This window comes from Lactuca virosa, chromosome 1 (assembly GCF_052849685.1).
Source record: "Lactuca virosa cultivar CGN04683 chromosome 1, Lactuca_virosa_CGN04683_v6, whole genome shotgun sequence".
Classification (NCBI taxonomy): Eukaryota; Viridiplantae; Streptophyta; class Magnoliopsida; order Asterales; family Asteraceae; genus Lactuca; species Lactuca virosa.
In genome coordinates, this window is record NC_136426.1 from 69009431 (window position 1) to 69029056 (window position 19626).

The 19626-nt window shown below is 37.8% G+C and overlaps 1 protein-coding gene across 1 annotated transcript; it reads left to right on the top strand.

Annotated features, from left to right (window-relative positions):
- The first annotated feature begins 4247 nt into the window (after positions 1–4247).
- LOC145114843 (uncharacterized) lies at positions 4248–6456 on the top strand. Its single transcript, XM_079050936.1, has 6 exons — positions 4248–4473; positions 4582–4894; positions 5129–5376; positions 5462–5743; positions 5913–6241; positions 6325–6456. The coding sequence occupies exons 1-6, from the start codon at positions 4248–4250 to the stop codon at positions 6454–6456; spliced, it is 1530 nt and encodes a 509-aa protein (XP_078907062.1).
- The last annotated feature ends 13170 nt before the right edge of the window (positions 6457–19626 follow it).

Here is a 19626-nt window from a genome sequence, read left to right on the forward strand (position 1 = left end):
ACACCCAACATCCTTAACCTGTCAATGTGTGACATCATCTTTAAGATGTGTGCACACACAGACTTTCCATCTTTATGTCTTTTTGCCAATAGGGCTTGAGTGACTTTGAACTTTTCAAATATTTGAACACGTGGGTCAGGGAGAATTATTGGAGGAGGTAGAGGAAATGAAGCATGATTTCCATTTCCACAATACAATCGTGGAACATCATCTTCACGTGGAAAACGTTTTCCAACGGATTTAGGAAGACCATAGTTGTTAGATTTTGACATCTACAAAACGGGAGAAAATTCAAGTTAGTTGATTGAGTCCTTAATAAAACTCCCAAATGAGATATTAAGGCTAGGACCCAACACAATATCCTACAAATTGGAAGAGGGATGCCGTAATCCAACTTGCAGAACATTTGAAGGTAAGTGAATGACGATTCACTAATTCTCCACCATGAAAAACGAAAAAGAATTTAAGTTTTAAATGTATTGAAAAACTCCTAGATCTTTTGAGATTCATCGAACTTTTCAATGGCATGTTTAAATCTCGATATGCCCCTCGATTTGTGACTGAGATGCCGAGGATCACAAAACAGGGTGTGAATAACCATGCAAATATACATGGTGCCCCCAGTGTTATAGTCACCTATTCGATGTGTCGGTTAACCACACACGCTCCACCAAACTATGACAAACATTGAGTCACCCTTCGCTACCAATGCCAAACCCAACTTAGTGTGCCGGTTAACCACACACGCTCCACTAATTGTCTCGACAAGGGTACAAAGTGTAATTCCATGGAATTGCATCAATTTCACTTTTTCCTAAAGTAACTAAGATTGAGAATTTTTTGTAAAAACATTTAGTTACTTTATTCATTATACTTTTAATGGGGAGAGGGTTTGCCCTATCCTACCCGTTCGGCTAACGACCCTCCACCAATCAACGAAGCGGTGGGTGAGAGTGGACACCCATTAAACAGCCATTTTATAGGCCATAACCTTATACCCCCCTTATAGATTGGCTTCGTGAATGAGGCCTACTAACGGTAAGACTAGCAGTTTAAGTTATACATATATATAGTATAAGGGTGTATTTTACACTTTTAAAATACTAGGTGGTTTAAGGGTGTATTTTACACTTTTAAAATACTAAGTGGTTTAATTTTATAAATTACATGTTTAATTAAATTAAATATAAACCATATCATTATGGATTTATTAACTCTCTTTTAATTATACCTTTAATTAACTTAATAAAACCATAAGGGTGTAATTTGAACTTTTTCAAAACTAGGGTTTTAGAATTTAAAATTTCAAAAATTAAACTTTTAATCAAAAATTTAAATTCCAAAACTTGAGGGCAAATTTTGAAACATTTCAAAAAACATTAGGGTTTAGAATTTAAATATTTCAAAGTTAAACTTTTAATCAAAAATTTAAATTCCAAAACTTGAGGACAAATTTTGAAACCTTTCAAAACATTAGGGTTTAACTATTTAAATTTCAAAACTAAAACTTTTAAAGTTCAAATTTAAACTATAAAACCTAAGGGGTGTAAATTGAAACTTTTCAAACTTACTAGGTCAAATATTTGACTAATAATAATCCTATATTATCCATATTTAACCAAATCCATCAATTTTGATGAGGATAATCATTCCAAACTTAAAAAATCGGATTTTGGCAAGAAAAACGAGTTTTGACAATTATCCTCAACAAAATCTGGCAGAAAATTCGAAAATCCCGACACCAGAGCCCTGGACTCGTCGAGTCCACAATGGAACTCGTCGAGTAGGACCTACTCGTCGAGTCCATTCATGGACTCGTCGAGTCTGCCAGTCAGAACCCAAAAAATTTCGATTTTCAAGCAATAAACTATCAAATATGCATCAATTCATCAACAAACAGCCCTAGTCTATGATACCACTGTTGGGTTTTGAGCACTACAACATTCCTATGGTGTACATGCAAACCCTAAAGCTTTGGATCTAGTTTGTCTAATGAACATGCAATAATCATCCAAAGCCATAAACCCTAGATCTAGCATGTGATAATCGATATTAACATAAGAATAGGGTTTAGATCTTACCTTTGATTGTTATGTAGTAATAACAATCTATTCCTTCTTGTAATTGAATTCTGAAAGCTTAGAGTCACAAGTGTCACTCCTCTAATGGCTCACAAACACCAAGAGTAAGAGGATGAAGAAGGAGAAGAGGAGAGGCACTCAAAAACGTCTAGAAACCCTAAGGAAACTCTTAGCCACGTTTTTGGTGCCCTAGGGGTCCTTAAATAGTGATGCTATTAGGGTTATCTAACAAGGAAACCCTAATTGACTGCTTAGGCCCTAAGCAGCCCATGGACTCCCTCCTTAGAGGCCTTGGACGATTTCTAATGGGTTTCCCCATAGAATTCGTCCACTCCTCTAATATGGAGTCCATTAGCCCAATATTCAACTATCACACAATTGATAGTTCTAGTCCCCTAAGTTTAATTAATCTCTTTTAGCCACAAAATTAATTCTTAATTAATTATTGACTAATATTAATTAAACAATATGATTTCTCCTTTAATATATTATTCTCATAATATATTAATAAATCATAATTAATCCTCTCTCTCCATAATTCATCCTATCAAGTTGCTTTGGTGAAGGCAACCCAAAAGGACCATGCACCATCGGGTCAAGTACATACCAAAATAGTTATGGACTTAGACACTAATCCAACAAGGATGACCATCATGCAACTCACCATTACTTAATCTTCATTGTCTAATAAGGATCATTAAGTTGTTTTGTGCTCATTTCACGATCTTCCAACCGCATGTTATCTTAGATGGCAACTCTGATAGCATGTAATCATAAGCATAAGCCATACACATTTTTTTTTCTTTCTTCATGGATCGACCAACTTGTTAAAATCTTTCATCGCTAACCAAAGGTACAGTAGCTAACGAGGCATTATTTATGACAACATAATCCCTGTTTACTTGATAATGCATACAAACACCGACTTATATAACACTTTTTATGACCACATGTTTTGGGTAATGAGACATTAATTCCTAATAATCTTGCTTTTGGTTGGATGACAACTCATATACAAACAACATGCAATTCACCATTACTCATTTTTAGTACAGATGGACTATGAAACGAGTTTAACATAGGTCGTCCAGGGACGGATGCATGAATACATAGTAGGTGTTGCTGATACATGAAAAATAGGTAAAAAAAATCGAAAAATCAAAAAATCAAAAAAAATTTCTACTACAGACTGAAAAATTAGTGGTTGCCGGTGCCACACCGGGAACCCCTTAAAACCGTCCCTGGTCGTCAAGATGATGTCATATACCAATGTAACCATGAAAGCTTTCAAAAACTCATGAAAAAATGTGATTTGAAATTATTTAAAAGTCATATTAAGTAACAAAATTTTGTTTGAAGCACAAGATCCCAAACATGGCTTTAAACACCAAATATTTTTATTGTCAACTAAATTATTATATAATCATTTTTATAGTTATTTTCTTATTTTTATGATTATCTCTTTTTTATATTTATTGTCGATATACTTTGGTTTGTTTGGCGGATATGGACCAAATCAAAGATCAAGTTTTTAATATATCTTGAATTAGAAAATTTGTTTGAAAAAAATTCAACAAATCAAGACCATTTGCTCTGAATGGAAGGGTTAAATCGGATGGTCACTAATTTTTCATGGTAGTTGCATAATCCAACAAAAAGAAATATTACGATTATAATGTAACTTACATTTATTTAAAAATAGTATATGAACGAAAGAATGAATCAAGAGGAAACTTTGACATGGATGATATGAATTTAAAGTTTAGGTCTATAATTTGTTTAAAAAATTTACAGTAAAGTATTTGAAGGGATCCTAACGAATATAAAAATGTGTCTAATAATCATACTTTTTTTAATGCAGACAAATAAAATAAATATCTCCTACAACCCAAATAACTTTTTTTATCGGTTTCAATTAAACTCCAAAAAATTCATTTAAATTTTTACCGCCTCTAATCAAAATGGTGCCAAAAAAAGAAAAAAAGAAAAGAAAAAAAAAACGGTTTGCAACGGACTAACAGACTCCCTCTCTCTTAACGTCTCCACCTATATACATGCGCGCGCACACACGCAGTCACAGTCACACACACACTTCACATCTTCAGAGTTCAGACGCCATTGATGCGCTAGGTTTCTTCCATTCTCTCTTATTCCTTGGTTATGGCAATGCAGATTCTTCTTCCAACCCCACCGCCACCGCCTCCGCTGCTGCTACCACCTGAACACCGGTCTTCACTCTACGCCGGAGACCTTCACCCAGACATCACTGATAACGAACTCTATCACCTTTTCTCCATGATCGGCCCAGTGTATTCTGTTCGCATCTGCAGAGATCGTTTCTCCCATAAATCCCTTGGCTACGCTTACATCAATTTCTACCTCCATTCTCACGGTAATCACAATTCACAAATTAAACAACTGAATCTCTTTGTTTCTTTGTTTGTTGGTTTATAATTATTTTCGTTTGTGGAATTCTTTATTTGATTGAACAATTTAACAGCGGCTGTGGCGTTATCTCGACTGAATCACTTTGAGTTGAGAGGAAAACCCATAAGGCTAATGTGGTGTCAACGAGATCCGCTTACGAGAAAAACTGGAGTAGCGAATTTGTTCGTGAAGAATCTTGATCCGTTCGTCACAGATGCTAAACTGGAGAAGATTTTCGGAAAATTTGGGAGGATTCATTCTAGTAAGATCGCCAAGGACGACAACGGTAACAGTAAGGGTTTCGGTTTTGTTCAATTTGATTCAGAGGAATCCGCTAATGATGCTCTTACTGCCCTAGACGGAACCACATTTGAAGGAAAGATCATGTATGTTTCTAAACTATTCCACTGTTTCTTCTCAATTTGTCATGCTAATTCTTTACTTCAATTCTTGCTGTTCATTAAACCCCATCTTCAGATCTCGATATATGTTCATGGGTTTTAACTAGTTTTTTCCGATTTAATTCATCTCATATTACCACTTAATTCTTTTTAAAAGGATTGTTCATAACATTCTATTTGATGTTCTAATCACATTCTAAACGATGATTTATTCTCAAGATCTGTCGCCAAGTTTCTCAAGAAAAGCGAGAGGAAGGAGCCCGAATTTACAAACGTGTATGTGAAAAACCTTGAATCGGATTTCACCGAAAGTCTTCTGAGAGAAAAGTTTTCTGAATACGGAAACGTCACAAGTGCTGTAATCATGAGCGATGCCGATGGGAAATCAAGAGGTTTTGGATTCGTCAACTTTAAGTCACACGATAGTGCAAAAAAGGCCATCGAGGCTCTAAACGGTGTCATAATCGGTACAATAAACATCTTAATTTTACACCGTATCTTGCTAATTCTAGGTCATTTCATGATTCAATTTGATGCTCGAATTAAAAACAGGATCAAAGGAATTGTTCGTTGGAAAGGCCATGAAGAAATCCGAAAGAGAAGGGTTCCTGAAACTGGCTCATAAAAAAGACACCAAGACGAACACGTCAAATCTTTATGTGAAAAATCTTGCTGCATCTGTAGATGAAAAAACTCTTGAAGAAACTTTTGGCGCTTTTGGGAACGTGGTTTTAGCCAAAGTGGTTCGCTATAAAAACGGAATCAGCAAAGGATTTGGTTTCGTGTGTTTCTCAAATCAAGAAGAAGCAACCAAAGCTCGTGATTCACTTAATGGTGACCAATTTAATCATTCATCTTATCTTCATTGATTATTCTTAATTTCTCATAGTTAATGTCACTCTTACTTAAATATATATATATATATATATATATATATATATATATATATATATATATATATATATATATATATATATATATATATATATATATATATATTCAGGAAAACTTTACCATGGAAAATACTTGAATGTTGGCATTGCTCTGAGTAAAGAAGAATGTGCTCAAAAATTACAGGCTCGTTTTGGATCTCAATACATCCCACCATATCACAGCATGAGTATGCCATCATTTGTTCGAACACCAGTTGTCTATGATCCATCATACTGGCATTCAAATGTGTATGGACGTATGCAAGTTTTTCCAAATTATAAACCTAAAGAAGGTGTTTACTCGAGCTATGATAAGGATCAAAAGATTCAAAACCCGTTAATGAACTATGAAGCTTACTTCCCAAAAGGGTCATCAGCCAACAAGGCTAATCATGATCAGGTAGGTTTGTCAATTTACTTAATTAGTTTTTGAGCCAGTTTTTTCATTGTTTTTAATCAATTTTGTGTGTTTTGATTTGGCAGGGTCTGAAGAGGTCTAAAATGTTGTGGGAGATGAAAAATGGTGAATTGCAGGTGTCAGGGAAGAAGAAGGCGTTTGGGAAGGTGCAAGTTAATGGGCATGGGCATGGTTTAGAGGGGAAATTGAGCTACTGATTCAGAACTCAGAAGTGGTTTTTAGTTTTTGTGTAGAGATTTGTTGTGGTTTTGTGTGTTGTTGTTTCGTGTTTTGAAGGTTTTAATCTCAAGAATGTTGTAATGAAACTCTTTTGACTTGTTCACTAATGCTTGTTATGCTTGATCTTCGCTTAATTGGATTGTGAAACTTGAATCAAATCATAGAAAATGGAATTTATAACTTGTTTGGGCTTGTGATTTATAATTATTATCTTTTCACATAACTAAATAAAGTAATAAACGTTCGTAATATTATTTTACTAGTTGCGAGACTCATATATTACCTGAGTTAATTTAAAAAAAAAATTAAATATAAATGTCAAAATATTTGAGAACTTTAAATTTATAAGAAAATAATAAAAATAACAAAAATAATGAATTATTATAATAAAAATGTTTTTTATCTTTTAAATTTAAACAAATAATTTAAATAAAGAAAAGAAACTAATCAGCTTTAATTTTAAGAATTTTGAAATTAAAAGATAAGTTTATTAATGAAGTTGATATCCATTTAATATTATCTGAAACTTAATAAAATAGAAAAACTTATAAAATAACATGTGAAAAAACATTAATTCAAAATAACCACAAAATGACATTTGAAAAATTGAATGAGAGTATGCCAAATGGCAAAAAACCTTCATTTATTAGAAATGACTTATTATTGCACTCTTTAGAGCCTCAAATAATGTATACATAACACAACAAATACGATAACATTAATCTCCTTATCTTGAATACTAAAAATAAGTAAATCAAGAAGCTTTTGTTTAAAATGTGAATATAACATTAAGTACAGTGTTATTACCATCCCCTATCGAGAAAATTAACACCGATTCGTTATTATGAGATGAAAATCATAAAAAGTTAAATAGACCCACGAACAGGTATCATATCTAAAGATTGGATTTGTTAAATATTAAGAATTAAAGAAAATAATTAGAAAGTACGAAGAAATTGTGGAACTACTAAAAAGATACATAATTTTTCTATAAAGTGTAGTTATATTTAGGGCTATAAAAGCATCATTAGTAAGTCATGCTGTTTGAAAATAAATATCCACGAAACAAAGCGGGAGGAAATATTCTTCCAGGTTGACAAGCACGAGGTCTTATTTGGCAAGAGGAAATGTTGTCTTATTATCGAGTTCCATTTTAATGATTATTTCGCCACTGCTTCGTTTGGTAAGGAGTTCCGGTTACATGAGTTTTCTTTGGTCAAAATGGGAGATTCAGTGAAGTTTCAACATGTATAAGAGGTACTTGAAAGTTGAAAAATCATTTGATCCGTTATTAGACGAGGATGTCGTCCGAGTGTCTCTGATGTATATGTTGGAAAAAGAGTTTAAAGGTCGGTTTCCTCGTCCGCCAATAAAGGAGGATTTTTTCCCCTTCGTATTCAATATTCGAGAGTTCATCAAGTATCATATAGTTTAACTTTTTCGCTTGGTTTTTAATTGCCATTTTTAATGTAATTGTAACAGCCCAAAAATCCAAGGTAAAAATTTCATTTTTATTATAATCAAAACAATATTGTAATTTTGTTCAAAACATCGAAAAACATTTTAAATAAAACAATTATCAGAGTCCAATCCCAAAGATCACATATTGCGGAAAACACGGGTGTATGTGTTGCGATCGTCCCGAACTCTTTCATTTGAAAACTGGAGTACCTGAAACATAAACAAAAAACCGCGAGCACAAAGCTTAGTGAGTTCCCCAAATACCACATACCATACAAGAGACATACGATAAACATATAATGGTCCCCGCCCGGCTTCGGACCCCGTCCGGCATCAGGCCCCGCCCGACATCGAGCTGAGCTCGGTAAAACGGTCTCCGCCCAACGTACAATAAAATATATCAAATAAACACATACACATGCAATAATCACATAGATACATAGCATACAGATATCCCTCAGGCCCCGCCCGGCATAGGGCCTTAGCCCGGAAGACATATAAACACAAGCACATGCGAGGGTCATAAAGACAACTAGCATACTATAATATAAACATGGTTCGGCCTTGGTACCTTCGGTAAGAAAACTCACCTCGAATGCAGAAGCACACTGAAAGAAATCCCTAGTTGCTGCCCAGACGACACCTCTAAACTGTCAACTCAAAAACAACACCCAATTAACAACTAGGTTCCAAATCCATATCCACAACTTCATACCTGGGGTAAAAAGATCATTTACCCCTAACCTATCCTTGTCCAAATTATGACCCAAACTACAATCTGAAAGACCCAAAGGCCTACTAATCAACCAATGGCCCAATTTTCCAAATTGGGCCCAAACCCCATACATGGCCTTGCCTTAAGGCCCAACCATTATTTTTCTAGTCCAAACACTTTGCATCCCGATGACCCACTAATAACTCAAGCTCAACATGCCAGAAACTTATTGATCCATAAAAGCCCACTAATGGCCCAATTTTCCAAATTGGGCCCAACCCCATATGGGCCTTATCCTAAGCCCATATTTTCCTTAAGTACAATTCATATTACCACAAACACCCCTTGGGACAAATTAGGTCAAAGACATAAGTCAGAAGTTAAAGTCAACGGCCCCAGTTGACCCAACTCGCCGAGTTGCCCTTCAACTCGTCGATTTTTCTTCATCAGGCTGCAAAAAATTGAGAAGAACTGATCCAACTCGTCGAGTTCACCCAAAAACTCGCCGAGTTCATCAGGAACCAAACATCTTAACCCATTAAGCCGACATAATCAAAACTAACAACTTCCCTACTCAGATCTTAATTGAAATAGCGTCTAGAAGGGTAAAGTTTCCAACTTTACCCCTAGGGACCAACCAAGTGGGCTCAAAACCCAAATCCTAGGCTTAAAAGGTTAATGGCTTACTCAATAATCACTTAACCACCAAGACAAATCCCCAAAATACATATCTGATCCTTTAAGGCTGCATGGTCACATAAAGTTCCTAACTTTACACTCATGCATGGCTAGGAGAGGCTCAAAAGCTCATAAGAGACTAAAAGAAGAGCTTAATAGATGCATGAAGCCCTGAAGACCATAAGGTAAGCACTTGGGACTTCTATTTCCCCAATAATCACCCATCCATGGCTAAAAGCATGCAATTTAACCAAATAAGAGATCTAATCAAATATTAAGCAAGGTTAGAACTTTATTGTCACACCCCCAAACCGAAACGGCGGAAACGTTCGGGGATGGATGACGTCATCCGTAGTATCACAACAATTGCATCATAGCAATCAAAGTAAACACAACCATTACATTGAATATATATATATATATATATATATATATATATATAAAAGGTCTTTACATCTGTTTGATTCATATTCATATACATCAAAAGTATAAAAAAATATAAAGACGTGATTCTATATGCTCCGTCTTCTCAAAAGTCTGCTGAGATACCTGACTACTGATTTCCTGAGAATACAAGCGATTTTGAAAAGAGAGTATCAACATAAAAGCTGGTGAGTTCATAAGCAATGTTTTTGTAATGAAACCCTGTTGACGAATCTGGAAAAATGTTCGTATGTTTGCAAGAAAATCCAATATTTTCTTTAGTAAAAGCATGATAATACCAGTTCTTTCTATGATCAATTAGTTCATACTAGTCAAGTATAAACCAATATCGAACAGACGGTTGATTGTGTGGATCTGCCCTAAGCCCACAACCAAACAAGGACCAGGAATTGAGGTGGAAATCACACATCCCACAGCCTATCGAATATTCTTCATACATAACCCTGATGCATAAACTAAGAAATTATAGACTTAACTAAGATTGTTTGTTACTGTATCCTGTTGTAGTATATGAAACATATTAGTTTGTATGTTGGGTTACTACTAGATGTCTTGTAAGATGAGTTCTGTATGAAAACCTTCGTATAGAATGTTCTGTATGAAAAACCCTGGCTACTACCAGTACGTATAATAGTTTTATTACTAAAATAAAACCTTGAATTCAAAGTTCCTGGAATCTTCCAGTTTTGATGTATGATAGTTCTATTAATGAAAATAAAACTAATACAAGAAATGAATTTTCATAAATAATTGGTTAGTTTATGCTATTGTGAGTTCGTATAACCATGCTTGATATGACTGATGATCTCTACGACGTTCTTCAGTCGTCGGACGGTATGATATTTGTCACCCCAGGCATGCCTGCCTAAGTGTAGCTAGCAGTTTAGGTGTGGGATTGTCAGTCCCGAATAGATCTATTCACAAATCTCACGCTCTCCCTCCAGGAGACTCTAGTTACACTAATGATAGGATTTCGCTCGCACCCCAAAGGGTACAATTGAAGTGATGTCTCACAATCCTGTATTAACTAGTTTACGTGTAGTTTTGTATCGCTCTTTTCTATTTGAATTCGTTTGTAGACCTTGTAGAGTAATAATAATTATACTTAAATAATTATTTAGTAATGTATTCTTGTTACCCGAGAGATATAAATGAATATCATAAACTAAGTCTGTCATAGTTTATATGTTTAACAATGTATAAGCTCTGAATTTGTAAGACTGTATATTGAAACCCCAAACTATACCTATTATAGTTTGAATGAATGTTATGTATTTGGTTGATGAATTGATCTGAAAACTATGCAATATGGCAGTACGTTGAAAACGTCCCTTATGCTCAACATAATACAAAAGGGATAAAATATCTAAATATTTTATAAAATGTGAAAAATGTATGGATGTATCAATTACATCAGTTTTAATCGTGTTGGAATCCTTTTGTATAAATTCACAAAAATCATTTGTGTTTGGCTTGTACTCTCCCCCTGAAAATATTAAAAACAGTAAAAGCATAGGGGTATGAACTCACAGTTGGTTGCGTGAAATGTCGGACAACGAAACTGGGAGTGAAGACCCTCGGGTTGATGTACGCGACACTTAACGGGATCCTTATAATAACTAAATACATATATGCATTTTATTAGCGAAACCATTAATTATAGTGTTGGAAAAACACTTGCTTTTGGCTTAGGAATGTTATCGGGACTCGATTGAATCGGAAAAGCAGGTTTTCAGCCAAGTTCACGGCTTGAGGAGGTTTGCGGTCGTGAACTGTTCTCGGCCGTGAACAGCCCCTTGAATGTACGGCCGTGAACGGTGTTCTTGAAGAAAATATGAATGTTTGAAGGGTGTACGGCCGTGAACAAATTTTGGTCCTTGAAGATTTGAAGATTTGAAGGGTGTACGGCCGTGAACTCAAGCACAGCAAAGCTCGATTTGATTAAAAACGGATGTTTTGATGCTCCAAAACGAGTTCCAAGGCGGATAGAGTGTTAGATGAAGAGAAATTTGGTGTTTTCGGGTGACTATTTTTAGAGAGAGAGAGGGTGTTCACGGTCAGAAAAGTGTAAATGAGGGGTAGGAGCTCATATTTATAGGGGGGTTTCATGGTCGGTGAGGGTCCACCAGCCATGAACGGGTTTACGGTCGTGATCGGGGTTCACGGCCGTGAACACCAGTCAGCCCGGTTTTCACTGATTTTCGAAGTAGTTCGGGTTTCCACGCGATTTTGGTTCCTACTCGTATATATAAAATTTAATTATATAACTTAAATGATTTTCCAACCATAAGAATTTTGACGGAACTAAATAAAATTTATTTAACGGAATTGACTAACGTTAATGGAAAAAGGTTCGAGTTGTCTCATCATCCCCCGATAGACGGAATTTCGTCCCGAAATTCTAACATAGAATACAAATCAAGGACTCGGAAAAAGATGAGGGTCTTTCTGTTGCATTGTATCTTCTCGCTCCCAAGTGAATTCAGGTCCCCGCTTGGCGTTCCAGCGGACCTTCACTATCGGTATGTGACTTTGTTTTGTTCGTTTGACTTCCCGATCCATGATTTCGACTGGTTCTTCCACGAAATTAAGGTTCTCGTTGATCTCGATCTCATCAAGAGGGATCACAAGGGTTTCTTCGAATAAACACTTTTTAACGTTCGACACGTGGAAGACAGGATGAATGTTGCTAAGTTCTTGGGGTAGACGAAGTTTGTAAGCTACGGGATCGATCCTAGCGAGGATCTCGAATGGTCCTATGTATCTTGGATTTAGCTTTCCACACTTTCCAAAGCATATCATGCCCTTCCAGGGTGAGACCTTCAATAGGACGCGGTCCCCAACCTGGAACTCCAAAGGTTTTCGTCTCTTATCGGCGTAGCTCTTTTGTGTATCTCTTGAAGCTTTTAGTAGTTCCCTGATTTGTACGATCTTTTCTGTGGTTTCTCGGATGATTTTTGGGCCTGTGAGAGTGATATCGGGGACTTGAACTTTAGCTAGCTGCGTGTCACCCACCTCAGCCCAGCACAGAGGGGATCTGCACTTACGGCCAAAGAGGGCTTCAAACGGCGCAACCTTGATGCTAGTATGATAGCTGTTGTTGTATGAGAACTCGACCAAGGGAAAATGGGTGTCCCACGACTTGCCAAAGTCTATAACACATGCTCTCAACATGTCTTCCAATGTCTGTATGGTCCTCTCACTCTGCCCATCGGTGTGTGGATGGTAAGTTGTGCTCATATCCAGCTTAGTTCCAAGAGCCTTCTGCAGTGACTACCAAAATCTCGAGGTGAATCTGTTATCCCGATCGGAGATAATGGACACGGGCACACCATGCAGATGAATTATTTCTTGAATGTAGATTCGGGTCAGTCTCTCCATTTTGTATGTTTCTTTAATTGGCAGGAAGTGGGCAGACTTAGTCAATCTGTCGACGATTACCCAGATACTATCAAGGCCACTCGGGGTCTTGGGTAGTTTGGTAATGAAGTCCATTGTGATTTGTTCCCACTTCCACTCAGGTATTTCTAGCTATTGAAGTAGACCTGAGGGCTTTTTATATTCCACCTTCACCTTGGCGCAAGTCAGACACTTGCCCACGAAGGTAGCGATCTATGCTTTCATATTTGGCCACCAATATAACTTTTTGAGATCCAGATACATTTTATCCGAACCTGGGTGAACGGAGTAGCGAGTATTGTGAGCTTCGCTCATGACAACCTCTCTGTAACCACCGAACTTCGGGGTCCAGATCCGATTCATAAAATAATAAACTTCGTCTCCCTTGATCTCTAAGTTCTTTTCCATTCCCCTCAAGGCTTCATCCACCACATTCTCTGGTTTTAAGGCTTCCAACTGAGCCTCTCTGATTCGTGCGGACAGATGGGAATGGATGGACATTGTGAGTGCCTTCACTCTACGACCTGAGTACTCTTTCCGACTGAGGGCATCTGCTACAACATTGGCTTTCCCTGGATGATAGCGTATATCGCACTCATAATCGCTGAGTAGCTCAACCCATCGTCGTTGCCTCATGTTCAACTCTTTCTGATCGAAAATGTGTTGTAAGCTCTTATGGTCGGTGAAGACAGTGTACTTGGTCCCGTAGAGATAGTGTCTCCAAATCTTTAATGCGAAGACCACTGCTCCCAACTCCAGATCATGAGTTGTATAATTGACTTCGTGTGTTTTCAGCTGTATCGAGGCATAGGCAATAACCTTTCCTCGCTGCATGAGCACACAGCCTAGGCCCTGATTGGATGCATCGCAGAAGACAACAAAATCCTCCGTCCCTTCTGGATGGGATAAGATAGCTGCGCTGCATAAGGCCTGTTTCAATGTTTGGAACACAGTGTCTTGCTTTTCTCCCCAACTAAAGGTTACACCTTTCTGAGTCAGGGTGGTTAAGGGCTTAGCAATCCTGGAGAAATTCTAGATAAACTTGCGATAGTAGCCAGCGAGACCCAATAATTAACGGATTTTTGTGGGCGTCTTCGGTGCTGACCAATTCTCAATCGCCTTGATTTTGGAAGGGTCCACGTGTATGCCTTCCTCGCTAACCACGTGACCAAGGAAAGTTACTTTTCTGATCCATAATTCGCACTTTGAAAACTTTGCATAAAGTTTCTCCGCCCTTAGAGTTTCTAGCACTAGCCTCAAGTGTTGTCTATGATCTTCCTCACTCCGAGAGTAGACAAGTATATCATCAATGAACACTATCACGAACTTGTCTAGGAAAGGGCGGCATACCCGATTCATCATATCCATGAATATTGCGGGTGCGTTGGTTAGACCAAAGGGCATTACTACAAACTTGTAGTGACCATAGCAAGTTCGGAATGCTGTCTTGGGAACATCACTCTCATGGACTCGCAACTGGTGGTACCCTGATCTTAGGTCTATATTTGAGAAATAGCCATCTCCTTGGAGTTGATCGAAGAGGTCGTCGATTCTGGGTAGGGGATAACAGTTTTTGATGGTAAGCTTGTTCAGTTCACGATAATCTATGCACATCCGAAAGGATCCATCTTTCTTTTTCACAAACTAGACGGGGGCTCCCCAGGGTGAGGAACTTGGTCTGATGAATCCCTTGTTGAGTAGCTCATTGAGCTGGCTGGATAAATCTTGCATTTCTGTCAACGCTAGACGGTAAGGGGATTTTGCTACGGGGGTAGCTACGGGGATTAAGTCGATTCAGAACTCGACTTGGCGCTCGGGAGGGATTCCGGGAAGATCTTCGGGGAAAACATCAAGAAAGTTACAGACTTTGGGGATGCTCTCGAGGTCTTTAACTTCCTGTTTCTCGTTAACGACATGGGCTAGGAATGCATGGCACTCATTTCGCAGATATTTTTGGGCTTTGATGCATGAAATGATACGAAGGTTCGAGCTGAGTTTATCACCATAGACCATGAGGGCTTCGCCCGAGGGCAGATTGAGGCGAATGGCTTTTTCATAACAAAGGATATCAGCACGATTGGGGCTCAACCAATCCATACCGATGATGACATCGAAGGTTTTTATGGAAACTGGCATAAGGTCGATTGGAAAGGAATGGTCGTTTAGGGTAAGGGTACAACCTATGAATACGTCGTTAGTGCTCTCTTTCTTTCCGTTAGCCATATCGACGGTAAATGTTTCGGTTAAAGGTCGGGATTCATGCTTGAGAAGATGCTTAAATGTATGACTAACAAAACTTCTCTCCGCACCAGAATCAAAAAGAATGCATGCATAAGAGTTGTCGAGGAGGAACGTACCCGTAACAACGGTGAGATCAGCGACCGCTTCCTCCTGGCCCATGGCTAGCACCCTCCCTGTGTTGCCAGTTGTTGTTGCCTTGGGGCAATTTCTCTTGAAGTGCCCGATCTCCCTACAACCATAACAGGCTTGACCAACGCCCGTTCCAGGAGCCTGATTGGTTGGTTGGGCTGGTGTCTTGCAAAATCGAGCTGTGTGTCCCTTCTTACCACAGTTATTGCACGACATCTCGCGGCACTGCCCATGATGATGAAAGTTGCACTTGTCACACCTTGGAAGGGTACCATCATATCTACTGGCAGGTGCTTGAACGGTAGGGGCAGTAGCAGGAGTGGTAGCAGCATGAACTGCCACTACTTGTTGTTTCTTGGAGGGCTCTTGCGAAGACTGGCCCTTACGCTTGTTCCAAAACTTTTTCTTCCCACCACTCGCCTTTGGTGGTTCGGGAACGGATGCCACTGCATCAAGATCAACCCCATGATCTATAAGATTTTGCGCTAAACACTTGGCACTGTCGAATGTGAGAGGTTTAGCAGCCAAAACATTTCCTTGAGTTGGGGGTGTCAATCCCCAAATGTACCTCTCGATCTTCTTGCTTTCCGGGGTGACCATCCCCGGACATAGAAGAGCCAGATCACAGAATCTAGTTGTATAAGTAGCAATGTCGGAACCCTTCATCTTCAGGTTCCAGAGCTCGTGCTCCAACTTCTGCATCTCGCCCCTTGGGCAGTACTCATCAAGCATTAGCTCTTTTAAACTCTCCCAACCCATGGCATTGGCTACTGGCAGAGTTAGGGATTTGACCCGGCTATTCCACTAAGTCAATGCTCTATCGGTGAAAATGAAGGCGGCAAATTTCACCTTGCTGGCCTCAAAACATGCACAAATCTCAAAAATTGATTCGATCTTCTCGAACCATCGGGTTAGGGAAATGTCTCCTCCATTGCCGTCGAAGGATTTGGGTTTCGCATTCATGAAATCTTTGTAGGAACACTCCTTCAGGTGTCCCTGGCCGCCGTCAAGATTACAGGGATTGGGTCCACTTCCTGATCCGCCAGCGCCGCCCGGATTCATTTGTGACATCGCAGCAGCCACAACGGCTGTAACTGCTGCCTGGAACATGACAGGATCGAACTGAGGAGGTGGCGGAGGCGGAGGATCGTTGTTCTACTTGTTGGGTCTCTTCCTGGGAGGCATCTTTCTCTAAAAGATACAAAGGAAAAATGACGATAAGCCTTCTATGCTGATCATGAATTGGATATTTTCGAGCAAGATATATCTAAACCCTACTGCGATAACAGAGATCTACAATAAAGGTTTACTATCAAAAACAAGGAATTGCAGGCCTTTCATTTGTGAAAATTAGTACTACTTGTGCAGTGTTATAGAACCATAAAATACTCCTATAGTATTTTAACTATGTGCTTCATTAGTATATGATTTGGTGAGTTTTAAACTTGTCGCAACACCACTGTCACTCCCAAACACATGTTGGTCATATCTCGGACAAATATAGTTGATCAGGTTATATTGGTCTCACATATGACTACATAACTATCCAGGTTTAACCGTAGTGTCCAACTCGCCCTAAATACTCTTACGTAGTTCTTACTATGTTATAGCTTCTTGTGCGTATGTATACTTGTATACTTCTTGTAAAAATACTTGTATTTTAAAGTATACTTTTTGTTTCAGAGCGCTTCGGCCCCTTTAGTGTTTATAGTTGTATACTATGTAAGGCTCGGTATACTTAGTTCACTATAAACAAGGGCTCTGATACCAATCTGTCACACCCCCAAACCGAAACGACGGAAACGTTCAGGGGTGAATGACGTCATGCGTAGTATCACAACAATTGCATCATAGTAATCAAAATAAACACAACCATTACATTGAATATATATATATATATATATATATATATATATATATATATATATATATATATATATATATATATATATATATATATAAAGGTCTTTACATCTGTTTGATTCATATTCATATACATCAAAAGTATAACAAAATATAAAGACGTGATTCTATATGATCCGTCTTCTCAAAAGTCTGTTGAGATACCTGACTACTGATTTCTTGAGAATACAAGAGATTTTGAAAAAAGAGTATCAGCATAAAAGCTGGTGAGTTCATAAGCAATGTTTTTGTAATGAAAACCTGTTGATGAATCTGGAAAAATGTTCGTATGTTTGCAAGAAAATCCAATATTTTCTTTAGTAAAAGCATGATAATATCAGTTCTTTCTATGATCAATTAGTTCATACTAGTCAAGTATAAACCAATATCGAACAGACGGTTGATTGTGTGGATCTGCCCTAAGCCCACAACCAAACAAGGACCAGGAATTGAGGCAGAAATCACACATCCCACAGCCTATCGAATATTCTTCATACATAACTCTGATGCATAAACTAAGAAATTATAGACTTAACTAAGATTGTTTGTTACTGTATCCTGTTGTAGTATATGAAACATATTAGTTTGTATGTTGGGTTACTACTAGATGTCTTGTAAGATGAGTTATGTATGAAAACCTTCGTATAGAATGTTCTGTATGAAAAACCCTGGCTACTACCAGTACGTATAATAGTTTTATTACTAAAATAAAACCTTGTATTCGAAGTTCCTGGAATTTTCCAGTTGTGATGTATGATAGTTCTATTAATGAAAATAAAACTAATTGAAGAAATGAATTTACGTAAACAATTGGTTAGTTTATGTTATTGTGAGTTCGTATAACCATGCTTGATATGACTGATGACCTCTACGACATTCTTCAGGCGTCGGACGGTATGATATTTGTCACCCCAGGCATGCCTGCCTAAGTGTAGCTAGCAGTTTAGGTGTGAGATTGTCAGTCCCGAATAGATCTATTCATAAATCTCACGCTCTCCCTCCAGGAGACTCTGGTTACACTAATGATAGGATTTAGCTCGCACCCCAAAGGGTACAATTGACATGATGTCTCACAATCCTGTATTAACTAGTTTACGTGTAGTTTTGTATCGTTCTTTTGTATTTGAATTATAATTATACTTAAATAATTATTTAGTAATGTATTATTGTTACCCGAGAGATATAAATGAATATCATAAACTAAGCCTGTCATAGTTTATATGTTTAACAATGTATAAGCTTTGAATTTGTAAGACTGTATATTGAAACCCCAAACTATACCTATCATAGTTTGCATGAATGTTATGTATTTGGTTCATGAATTGGTCTGAAAACTATGCAATTTGGCAGTAAGTTGAAAACGTCCCTTATGCTTAGCATAATACAAAAGGGATAAAATATCTAAATATTTTATAAAATATGAAAAATGTATGGATGTATCAATTGCATCAGTTTTAATCGTGTTGGAATCCTTTTGTATAAATTCACAAAAATCATTTGTGTTTGGCTTGTACTCTCCCCCTGAAAATATTAAAAACAGTAAAAGCATAGGGGTATGAACTCACAGTTGGTTGCGTGAAATGTCGGACAACGAAACTGGGAGTGAAGACCCTCGGGTTGATGTACGCGACACTTAACGGGATCCTTATAATATTTGAATACATATATGCATTTTATTAGCGAAACCATTAATTATAGTGTTGGAAAAACACTTGCTTTTGGTTTAGGAATGTTACCGGGACTCGATTGAATCGGAAAGGCGGGTTTTCAGCCAAGTTCACGGCTTGAGGAGGTTTGCGGCCGTGAACTGTTCTCGGCCATGAACAGCCCCTTGAATGTATGGTCGTGAACGGTGTTCTTGAAGAAAATATGAATGTTTGAAGGGTGTACGGCCGTGAACAGATTGTGGTCCTTGAAGATTTAAAGATTTGAAGGGTGTACGGTCGTGAACTCAAGAACAACAAAGCTCAATTTGATTAAAAACAGATGTTTTGATGCTCCAAAATGAGTTCCAAGGCGAATAGAGTGTTAGATGAAGAGAAATTTGGTGTTTTCGGGTGACTATTTTTAGAGAGAGAGAGGGTGTTTGCGGTCAGAAAAGTGTAAATGAGGGTAGGAGCTCATATTTATAGGGGGGTTTCATGGTCGGTGAGGGTCCACCAGCCGTGAACGGGTTTAC

Excerpts from the sequence above, each read along its gene's own strand:
- LOC145114843 (XM_079050936.1), top strand. The coding sequence starts at position 4,248 with ATGCAGATTCTTCTTCCAACCCCACCGCCACCGCCTCCGCTGCTGCTA. Across the intron at positions 4,474-4,581 it reads TTTCTACCTCCATTCTCACG|CGGCTGTGGCGTTATCTCGA; the intron begins GTAATCACAATT and ends ACAATTTAACAG. Across the intron at positions 5,377-5,461 it reads TCTAAACGGTGTCATAATCG|GATCAAAGGAATTGTTCGTT; the intron begins GTACAATAAACA and ends AATTAAAAACAG.